The sequence below is a fragment of the Leiobunum rupestre genome, chromosome 5 (assembly GCF_980474605.1).
Source record: "Leiobunum rupestre chromosome 5, qqLeiRupe1.1.hap1, whole genome shotgun sequence".
Lineage (NCBI taxonomy): Eukaryota > Metazoa > Arthropoda > Arachnida > Opiliones > Sclerosomatidae > Leiobunum > Leiobunum rupestre.
In genome coordinates this window covers 20,651,709-20,663,985 of record NC_143388.1, presented here as the reverse complement: position 1 = coordinate 20,663,985, position 12,277 = coordinate 20,651,709, and the positions used below count along the sequence as shown (strand labels likewise).

Here is a 12,277-nt window from a genome sequence, read left to right as displayed (position 1 = left end):
ATTTGGTATACCTCAAGGTACAATGATTGGCCCGATATTGTTTTTAATATACATAAATAATTTATGTAACATCGAAATTGATGAGAAACTCGCATCGTTTGCGGATGATACTGCAGTTGGGCAAAAGTTTTTTCCAAGACACAAAGGGCTCTAAATATAGTTTATATGAAACTTAAGGAAAATTTATTAACATTCAACATAAATAAAACTAATTACATTTGTTTCTCCTCGAGAACGACTATAGATTTGTTACATGAATTTAAAATTCACGAAAATAATAATTGTAGAGAAAATGTTTAAAGTTAGAAAGAGTAAATAAACTAAAATATCTGGGGGTAATAATAGACAGTAATCTAAAGTGGAATGTACATGTGATCTATATCACTAATAAAATTCGACTATGTATAAATTCCGTGAAATTAAAAACTTTCTAGAAATACCGTGGTTAAAAACAGTATATTACGCCCTAATTCAATCAATTATATCATACGGAATAATCGGCTGGGGTGGTACTTATGATACTACAATCGTACCATTAGAAATATTACAAAGAAAAATTCTACGCATATGTACGAAATTATTATTACCCAAATCAATTACTATATGATGAATTGAAAGTTTTTCTGCTAAAGAAATTTTATTATACCCTTTCAAACACAAACAACTTATCGACTTGACTAAAACTTACGACAACAGATATGTAGAAGTAGCCAAGATCCTATAAAACGATCGGTCAAAAACATGCTCGCTATCTAGGCCCTAAAATATATAAGGCAAAAAGTTTTGATAAAGTGTAACAAAAGATGATAAATTTGACTATTGAATAAACGGGCTGTATTCAATTGATTGCTATTTCCACATTTTTATATTTTCATGGTTACCTTCTCTGGTTTTATTTAAGAAAATAAGATGTTAAATGGTTGCAGATTGTTAAAATGTTCAGGTGTTGGTTGCACGAAAAATCTTTAGCGATAAAAACGAATGAATGCCCTGGACGTTCTCTTTAAAAAAATGTCATTGTCGAAACAAAAGATGATAAATTTGACTATTGAATAAACGGGCTGTATTCAATTGATTGCTATTTCCACATTTTTATATTTTCATGGTTACCTTCTCTGGTTTTATTTAAGAAAATAAGATGTTAAATGGTTGCAGATTGTTAAAATGTTCAGGTGTTGGTTGCACGAAAAATCTTTAGCGATAAAAACGAATGAATGCCCTGGACGTTCTCTTTAAAAAAATGTCATTGTCGAAACAAATTTCAAGTCTAAGTGTACTAGTAAGTGTCACACCTATTTGTTATTTCAGGTCATACGTTGTAAGCATCGCGTATTACTCCGATAAGGTGTAAAGTTAATCTAACAATGCCTCACGTACATAAATCGGTTACGTATACATTAAACTATTATAACGGAAATGTAATGTTTTGCCCTTTGGGGATTTTCATGTACCCTGTTTGAAAATGTATACCCTCTGAGAAGGTGTACGACTACCACATTATTGCGATTGCAGTAACGTTACCTAAACTATTTTAATAGCACAATGATAAGTAAATCTGAAAGACCCGTATCAAACGTCAGTCCAACATTTCGACATGTGACTTTCATTAGATCGAAGTAAATCTGAAAGACTCAAAGGTCGACACATTCCGGGTATAAAAGTCACAAAGAACCTTCAAAGAAAATGATTAAAACCCCAGACGCGAACTATAAAATCTATTTGCGACTTCACGAACGGTGGTGCAACACAACTAAAAATGCGAGTATGGTTAAGCTAATATAAATTAAATGTGTTTATATCTTGGTGTTTGTTTTCAGGGAAGGGATGAAAGTTTTCCTAATTTCCCCGATAAAGGCGGTCGCTGTTACCCCCGATTGCTCGATACGTCTCGGGCGGGTTGACGGTGATTCTGGTATTACACTATCGGAATTTGAACTTAAACAAGTGTGGATGGATCGAGAGCGAATTACAACATTTTTCGAAAGCGAATCCACACCACCGTCCTCGTGGTTTTTAGAGGGGTCGAATACAAGGAAAATTGACTTAAGTATTTATCAAGGTCGAAGAATATTGAACATCCGAGAAATGGTACGCGGGGTGGGGGTGAATAACGGAACGTTTTTCCCCACCAAGGTTGGGTTCGCCATCTCCGTTTATACATGGAAAGCGTTTGTCAACAAGTACGATGAGGTTATAGCGTGCCTCAATGAGGTTAAACGTGTTTACGGTGAAATAAAACTTGCCGCAATTAGTCAAATTGAGGGCTATATACGAAAAAAGTGTAACGGTTGCGAAATTGATCATCCATCCCAAATCCAACACGATTGTTTAATGTTATCGTGGGATGAACGAGTGGAACTTAATTTCCTAAATGCAGCTAATAATTTAAGTTATTCCGATATCACTTCTACAATCATTAATAACACATTTTTAGGTGTTGATTTCTGTGAAAAAATATTATCCCATGTGATGTGTAATGGCAAGAAAATGTTATTACATGAAAATAAAAAAAATTGATAACAATTATTTGATATGCAATTTGTAATAGGGATATAAAATTGTTTAAAATATTACCAAGATTTATTCAAACTAATAAATGTAATGACATGAAAAAACCCCAAGATTTATTCAAAAACTAATAAATGTTTTTTAATACATTTTCAAACAGTGTACATGAAAATCCCCAAAGGGCAAAACATTACATTTCCGTTATAATAGTTTAATGTATACGTAACCGATTTATGTACGTGAGGCATTGTTAGATTAACTTTACACCTTATCGGAGTAATACGCGATGCTTACAACGTATGACCTGAAATAACAAATAGGTGTGACACTTACTAGTACACTTAGACTTGAAATTTGTTTCGACAATGACATTTTTTTAAAGAGAACGTCCAGGGCATTCATTCGTTTTTATCGCTAAAGATTTTTCGTGCAACCAACACCTGAACATTTTAACAATCTGCAACCATTTAACATCTTATTTTCTTAAATAAAACCAGAGAAGGTAACCATGAAAATATAAAAATGTGGAAATAGCAATCAATTGAATACAGCCCGTTTATTCAATAGTCAAATTTATCATCTTTTGTTTCGACAATGACATTTTTTTAAAGAGAACGTCCAGGGCATTCATTCGTTTTTATCGCTAAAGATTTTTCGTGCAACCAACACCTGAACATTTTAACAATCTGCAACCATTTAACATCTTATTTTCTTAAATAAAACCAGAGAAGGTAACCATGAAAATATAAAAATGTGGAAATAGCAATCAATTGAATACAGCCCGTTTATTCAATAGTCAAATTTATCATCTTTTGTTACACTTTATCAAAACTTTTTGCCTTATATATTTTAGGGCCTAGATAGCGAGCATGTTTTTGACCGATCGTTTTATAGGATCTTGGCTACTTCTACATATCTGTTGTCGTAAGTTTTAGTCAAGTCGATAAGTTGTTTGTGTTTGAAAGGGTATAATAAAATTTCTTTAGCAGAAAAACTTTCAATTCATCATATAGTAATTGATTTGGGTAATAATAATTTCGTACATATGCGTAGAATTTTTCTTTGTAATATTTCTAATGGTACGATTGTAGTATCATAAGTACCACCCCAGCCGATTATTCCGTATGATATAATTGATTGAATTAGGGCGTAATATACTGTTTTTAACCACGGTATTTCTAGAAAGTTTTTAATTTCACGGAATTTATACATAGTCGAATTTTATTAGTGATATAGATCACATGTACATTCCACTTTAGATTACTGTCTATTATTACCCCCAGATATTTTAGTTTATTTACTCTTTCTAACTTTAAACATTTTCTCTACAATTATTATTTTCGTGAATTTTAAATTCATGTAACAAATCTATAGTCGTTCTCGAGGAGAAACAAATGTAATTAGTTTTATTTATGTTGAATGTTAATAAATTTTCCTTAAGTTTCATATAAACTATATTTAGAGCCCTTTGTGTCTTGGAAAAAACTTTTGCCCAACTGCAGTATCATCCGCAAACGATGCGAGTTTCTCATCAATTTCGATGTTACATAAATTATTTATGTATATTAAAAACAATATCGGGCCAATCATTGTACCTTGAGGTATACCAAATTTAATTAATAGTGAGTTACTTATGGTATTATTTATTTTAACTATTGTATATCTCTCGAGTAAATAACTTCTAAACCAATCTAATACAATTCCACGTATACCAGATTTTTCTAATTTCTGTATTAATATAGGGTGGGAGACAGTATCGAATGTCTTTTTTAAGTCCAAAAACACGCCAATAGATTTTACATTTTGATCAATAGTTTTATATAGCATTTCTGTTAGCTCAAAAATAGACCTTTTCTAAAACCGTATTGATTTTTCGATAAATATTTTGAGCTCTGCAGGAAGTTAATTAACTGATTTTTTATAACTTTTTCAAATATTTTAGAAATGTTACTAAGAAGGGCAATTATATAATAATTTTTTAATGCAACGTTAAATGGTTCTTTTTTAATACGCTTAGCTAATGCATCTCTTTTCCTTATCGATACAATTATTGAATTTGTTATCCAAGGTTTTATTTATTTTTATGAGAGAAAGAAATATGACGTTAGATCAATAGGTTTTTTAATACATCAACAAATAGTTTCGAGGCTTCATTAGGGTCGTTTTCTTCAAAAACTGAGTTCCACGTTTCTTTTCCGATATTTTTGGTAAAAATTTCATAATCAATTTCGATAACTTCTTTTGAATTATTCAGTTTATTTGTTTCGCGTATGTTAGGGACACTAATATAAATTGGGTAGTCGTCTGTAATATTAACTATATGAGTAGTGGATAACTCTTAATTTTTTACGTTTTGCTTAATGAAAAGTGGTCAATACTCGTTTTAGTAGTGGAAGTTACTCGAGTAGGGTTATTTATACATGGAAAAAAGCCGTTTTCGTGTAGTACGTTTAGGTACTCAGTAACTATTTTCTCGCGTGGCAATAAAAGATCTATATCTATATCTCCAGCCCAAATTACATTTTCAATATTCGTATAATAAGGCAATTTGGAATTCATATCACTAATAAATTCTAGAGCACTGTTACTCGGTAACATCCTATAATCCTGTAAATTTTATTATTAGGTAATTTGACGTCGATACTTTTGATAGTTGCTTCGGCTATCGTAAATACACTCTCAACTAAACTTAAATCATTTATTACGGAAATAACTATGCCACCGTTTCGGTTTTAACACATTTTTGTAAAACAGTAATTATAACCATTTGTTTTGAACTCATTATTTTCCATAATTTGATATGTTAATTGATTCTAAATAAACACAAAATTGGTCAAAGTTTTTTTCTCAAACTTCGTATATTTAAGTGGAGAACTTTTAAACCATGCGAGGTTAACGAATTGAACATTGAAACAATCTAAAGGTATTTGCTAAGTTTGTTGATACTCAAATAAACGTCGCGCCGAGGTCACCATAGCAACGGGGGATTCTCCGCTCAACACCTGTTCTAAATAAATCACAGCGTTAAAAATGGAGATAAACGCGGAGAAAAGCATTCCTTTAAAGGAAAGCTAACGCGGTGGAGAGAGATATAGTTCGCGGTAATCAGAGGAGCGCTAACGGCGTGGAGAGATAGTTAGCGGTAATCAGATTCCTTTGTGTTCGACCTGTACTGAACTAACCACATCGCGTTTTATACAAACTAGTTTCGCTTTGTTTTTGTTGTGGAATAATGACTTATAAAGAAAACAAGGACTATGAACTGATTAAACATATAAATAAAGAATTGAAAAAAATGAATCGTCAACTTGAAATGGATTTGAATGCACAAAGAATGAGATATTTTCAAAAAGAGCATAATTCTCACGAAATTCTTTTGGAACGAGCCGCAACAACTGGATTCTTAAAGGCGATAGACGAGTTAGTGGTTTTTATTGATAGCGTGTTAAATGTTATTAAGGATAGTTCCTTTGTGTCAACAACAAATGTTGTAAAATAAAGTCTTAAATTTAAATCAGAGTTTTTTATTTTAAACATAGAAGGATGTAAGATAATTTAAAAAAAAGTGATAACAATTTGACAAACATATTTAATTTCAGGTTCAGAGTTGAAAATTATTTTATAACATTGTATTATTCATTTTTGAGTTTTGTAAAAAAGTTTTATTATCAATTTTATTCAAATAAGCAACACATTGGTTTTTTAGATGTAAAGTAGTTTAATTGTTAAAGAACTAAAACCCAAACATATTAACATCACAGAATGTAAAACGTAGCAGACCGTTAAAAATGTATTATAAATCAAACAAATGTTTCGTGTAATGAAATTGATTTCTTACTATTTTGTATGATCGCTTAAATGTATCGGCTGCGTTTTTTTAATTAATTTACTTTTGTATTTAAAAATGTTAAGTTATATTTTAAGAGTTATATTTATAATATGGATTAATACAGGAGGACTATAAATCGCTGTTTGACTTGGCCATCTACCGCACATTTAAAACCGTTTTTACTTGGTAGCGTTATAAATTTACATAATACTATTACATTGTCCATTTGACGTAAGGGATTCGATTGGTCATTGTTTAAATGACGTAATATATTTCAAAAACATTTTCAGTTTATAATTTTTTTATTAGTAAATGTTTTGTTGGTTATTATACAAATGTAATTCTTGCTTCGTAGGATTCACCTTAAACTCGTAAGTAAGTTATTTCCGCCCGTTATTTCATATAACGCTATAAAATACCATTATTATTAAGTCAATACGCGGGAGATTATAACAAAAAGTGTAACAGTAGTTTTGACGACAAAGTATTTCTTAAATTTGTTAGGCTTAGCTTTTTACCGCATTATTAACGTTTATTTAAATTTCATGAGCGCGAACCGACCTTTTTTGATTTATGTAAATATTTCGTATAGTGGCAATGTATTCAATATAAATTAAAAAGTTCTTAATACTATTATGTATATTCAATACGCGAACAAAATATTGAAACTTGATAGCGACCTAAAAAATGCATGATTGACAAATGTTATAATGTAATCTTTATGGAAGACCCCTTTCCATAATCGTAAATCAGATGATCACGTGACCCGGCTTTTTTATCGAACCATCTAGGGAAAACGTGTTACACACGCCGAAACGCGAGTTCTTGTAATGCCTAGATATGTAATTCCCCTTTTTAACACATGTTTACGCGAGATGACCCCAACGGATGGCAGGATATACAATCTTTACCCCGTTATTCGCGTACTGACTATGTTTAAAAAAACTTGAAATATCCACTCCCTTATTTCTTCCCGCGCGTCGTTATTAAAAGTTAAGTGACGGTAATATATGATACATATGTCATAATAATCAAGTTCAAGCCATCTAGGTACGTAACGATATAAAAATCCGTTAGGAACAACTTGTTTAAAAAGCGTTAAAAAATTGACGTAAATATGGTAAATTTCCTAAAAAAATAAAGATGGCCACCCTACCCGTTTGAATATGCGACATTAAAGATGGCGGCCAAATCACGTGAATTTTCCAAATTACTAAGAGTTCATATAATAACCGTTAATAGAGAGTTACAAACTTATGTTAACCCTTTGTCTAAATTCCCGCCAAAAAAATGTTTTTATTATATAGCTACAAGGTCACACATTCCCCGAGTCTCTAACAGCGCGCGGAGTAACCTCGCAACGGCGCATTCCTCGATAAACACCTGCTCGTAATCAATCAAACCTGTCACCACTTTAACAATGCCCGAGTATAGCGAGCCTGGGAATTCCTTTAAAGGAGTACTGACCCCTTTTCGCGCCAAAATACCAACCAATCGGCGCCATTTTGAACAATTTCGCGCCAGCCAATTAGCGCGCAGTACACGCGCGTGGTAACCACATGGTTCCCGCGCCGCGTAGTTACGCGCCGGCCAATCAGCGCGCAGGTAACCACGTGCTCCCCGCGCCAGCCAATCAGCGCGCGCCACTCTGCGGAGGTCAATGACCTCGATGGGGAAATGCCGACCCCCCCGCGCCACCTGTGACCTAGTTTAGGGAGGGGGGGAAGGAAGCGGGGATTTCCGGTGCCGACCCCCTTTCTACCTCTACATGGAAAACTGGCAAAGATTGTGGACACTCCTACTCATATCATCAAGAACTCTGCCCGGATCACTAGACTACTCACTGAACTTAAAAAAAAACTCCTTTCACGTGGGGTACCGCTGAAAACAACGTCTTCAAACAGCTCCGTGATCAACTGGTCTTCTTTAAAACACCCTTGCTGGGAAACCTTTTGAAATCCACACTGATGCCTCAGGCTATGGGGCTTCTGCCATCCTTAAACCACGGATACAAGGACACGAAAGGGTCATTGCCTACGCCAGCCGTCTTCTTAACTCCTCTGAGCGAAATTACAGTTTAACCGAGAAAGAATGTCATGCAAATTGTCTTTGAGGCTCAAAATTTCCGCCCGTACGTTTATGGGCGTTCACTTTTCTTCGTTTCTGTTTACCACGGGCTTTGTTGGCTTACTTCTCTCAAAAAACCCGAATGACCCCTAGTCCCGCTGGTCGCTCACGCTAGAGGAATTTAATCCCTTCATCAAATACAAAGACGGGTGAAAGCATCTCGATGCTGACGCCCTATCGCGAGCGCCGTTCTAGCCAGCTCCACACATTCACGACGCCTTTCTAACCGGCTCTGCAACGACCAGCGATGATTTGAAACTCAGCAAGTTTTACATTCCTGCACTACAGCGCAAGGACCAATACTCGGCAGACACAATCGACTCCTTGGAAACCCTCTCGGAGACAGCCCCAAAATTACAAATATAATAGTATTATCTTTCATTACATAAACATATTAAAGGGAATTTAACCTGCAAGGCAATTTTTATGGAAGACCCTTCAATTTTTCATATTACCCTGTACAGTGGCGCCAAAAATTTCTAAAGCCAATTAGCCAAAGGCCAGAGCTGCAAACGTTAGTGTTCCCCACCAAATACCTTAGGTTATATTCCCTTTCATTTTTCTACTACAGCCACGTCAAATCTAGCCTGAAAACCAAAAATTTGTTATTGAGTCTGACGGTGTGGAACTTCTCCACGTTACCCATTGCTTCGAGTAATAGACGGTCTGCTGTAGCGTAAGGTCAGAAAGAGCTATGAAATTAATCTGGTCCTTGTTGCCCCTATTCGCTCTCCATGACGACGTCACCTCCGATCACTTTGGCCTCCAACGTACCTAGGATCTATTCGACGACGTTTTTTCTGGCTTAAGATGTTTGCTCACGTCACCGGCCAACCATGCGACTCTCGCTAAAAGCAAAAATCATACCCCTTCAAACCAGTCTGAATGTGACTCAACCGACGACCTCTCTTCCGCTCTCGTGCAATTTCCCGGCCCAGCGAATTCCTCTTCCCCTCCCTTCGGCGTCATTCGCTCTCCTGTAAATTATCCGTATCCACCCGGCCAGTTTAACTCGGCCCTCTCCAACCCCGCGAAGTTTTGGACTTCGACGCCAACTCTTTAGCCTCTCTCTCCCCCGGGGGTACCGCTTCACAGTGTTGACAGTGGAATTTTCCTTTGCACCTGGGTCGACCGCCACCTTCGTGGACAGAGTGCTCGTCGCCGTAATATACGGAAGATCACCCCGCTTCGATCAATAACCACTAAAGCCGGATGCACACATGAAGCTCTCAAGCCATTTGGCGTCGTTTCAAAAACCAAGTACGTGCACGAGCAAGCGAACCGCGTGGGGCTCAGTTAACCTAACCAGCCCAATTCACCCAAACTTAAATTGCATATCCCATAATAAGGCAGTCAATACGCACTAAATATTATGCACCACCATTTTCAAAATTTGTACCATTGTCGTTTTAAAGAGACTTATTTTCAAAATGGGCGGGCCACCATTATCAAAAAGTATCCTATCAATAAGCATCCATTAGGCACCGTTACGCACCACCTTTTTTAAAATATGCACCATACAGATTACGTTTTACCATGTTTTTCAAAACGGACGGGTAATGCAAGGCTGGCCCGCCCTTTGGAAATTTCAACTTTAAAGTAGCTCGGCAGTAGGCACCCAATATGCATCAGTAGCGCAGTCATAAAATATTCAAGGATGAATCTGTGTATGTAAAATATCCCGGGGGAAAGAAATGGGACTGAAATTTAATATGTGTGATGACGAATATTAAATTGGAAATCCTTAAGAGTTGATTTTAAAATATTAAATTTTTTACAATTTCATAGTGTATATCGATAAAATAGTTGTGGTTGCATCGTCTCAGCCGCAGAGTTGATCGCTGTGGCAAAATATAAAATGATTTTTATTTTTAAACTCTAAAATGAGCCACCTTGGGTTCTGGACCCTGTGCGGCACTTACAATATTACAAAGATTTCCCCCGCTTAATAAATATTTGCACCATAGAGCTACATTTCCAAAACGAAAAAGACTGTTGGCTGTCGAAGTTTGTCGGATGTGCGGTACAAAATTCTCATAGACGAAGTTCGGTGAACCACCTAAGCCATTTTTTTTACTTGTACGAAAAGGTGTGAAATGGAGTGGCGGAGTGGTTAGCACTTCCGCCTCTCAGCAAAAGGAGCCGCGTTTGATCCCAGCTTGTGGCACTGGGCGAAAGCTCGGAGCAACTGCTTCTGCGTAGAGTTTGCAAGTTCTCTCCTCCATAAAAGCTTGTAGAGGTTAACGGTAATAGTAATTGTGGGGAGCTCTGGACTCTTATGGCATGAAAGGCTTGCCACCATCTTCCTACTCAATCTAACCAGGCCACTTGAATTAAAGGCAATAAAAGTCACAAGATGACTTGGGCTTACGGTGGTGCCTTGAGTATTAGCTTAGCTGATGATTATTATCTCGAGAGATACAATTTGAACAAGGTTTTTTTTTTCTAAGGCAGGTTTATAAGCGAGCGAAAAGCCGAAGCTTTTTGTAGAAACAAACTTTTTCGTCGGCGTCGGCTCTCGCGTAAGCGTTTACAAAGAAGCGAGAGCCGATTTCCTACTTGCTATAGCAGACAGCTTACGCCGAATTCCGACGCGTGCGGCATCAAATGATCAAACTCCGTTTGATATTCTGGCGTGTTTTTCTGGGGTCTCGGCTCTCCTTTGAAATCACGTGGTCGTATTTAACCAATAATAAGGCAACCCTTTCTATGACCTTCGTGGATTTCTCGCCTTTTTTATTTAATTTATCTTTTTTAAAATTAGCAATTTTCCTTTTTGGTAGCAATAATAAAAAACTTGCATTTAGCACGACAATATTTCGACTTTCTTTCATAGCCGCCATTAATACTAAAAGCAGCGGGTGACACTCTACTGAGACAAATACTGGACAATTTAGTGGTGTCCGCTGGCGTTACATAATCAAATAGGCTTGATATACAAAAATCCAGATACAGCTAAAAATATGCGGTTATAATCTTTTATATAATCTTTTAATTTCATAAAAATATATTTTTACAACCTTGACTTTCATCTAAAATTAAGAGTACGGCACGACCTACGATTGTATGTGCTCTTGATAAGTTAAGATTTCATTGAAATCTATAGATGTTTTCTGCAAAGGCTACATTTTCAAATTGTGTGTCCGATATGGCTTTTCTGAATAAAGCTCACTTGGTTCTATTTATTTAGCTTTATAATTTAACAGGTTGGAAGAGCCAAAAGGCAGAAGGTAGAAGAAGCGACCAATGCTGCGCAGGTTGACAAAACGGTAAGGCGTTCTCGTAGGAAAGCCAAAATGGTCGAAACACAAGCTCCTGATGACGAAACTAATTTGAAGCCGAAAGGACGACCTAGGAAAAGTAAGAAAAATGTCCTTGCGTTTGCAACCGGCGAAAGAGCAGTGAGAGATACAAACGGACTTGATTCCGCGAAAATGGATTTTTCTACAAAGGCGAAACCTAAAAAGGTAGTTAACCACAAACCTAAAAATCAATCTGTGGTTGACCGTGCCAAGTTAGATAACGCAGATGTAGCTTCAACCTCTAAAGAGCTTACTTCGCCTACTGTGGTAAGTTGATTTAACCTCTTGGTCTTGCCAAATTGTTTCTAGAAAAGTTCACTAAACGAAATCGCTGTCTTGTAAGGGTGAGACGACGCTGGATTGTGCTTTAGAATGCGAGTGCTGCTTCTGCCCTTATGATTTCGAGTACATGGTTCAGTGTCTGAGTGGGCATCTGTTTTGCTGCCATTGCCTCGAGAGATACGCCAAGGAATCGGTCTATGGTCAAGGAAAGGTCTCGTTGAAAATTATC

At 36.2% G+C, this 12,277-nt stretch overlaps 1 protein-coding gene across 2 annotated transcripts in view; it reads left to right on the top strand.

Moving 5' to 3' along the window:
- LOC149943761 (E3 ubiquitin-protein ligase RNF216-like) overlaps positions 1-12,277 on the top strand; it is a 30,762-nt gene that overhangs the window by 15,852 nt on the left and 2,633 nt on the right. For both annotated transcript variants that reach the window (XM_090175016.1, XM_090175014.1), the window contains exons 2-3: positions 11,671-12,033; positions 12,110-12,259. In XM_090175016.1, the coding sequence (XP_090031142.1) occupies positions 11,671-12,033; positions 12,110-12,259 (513 nt within the window). The remainder of the gene's footprint in view (positions 1-11,670; positions 12,034-12,109; positions 12,260-12,277) is intronic.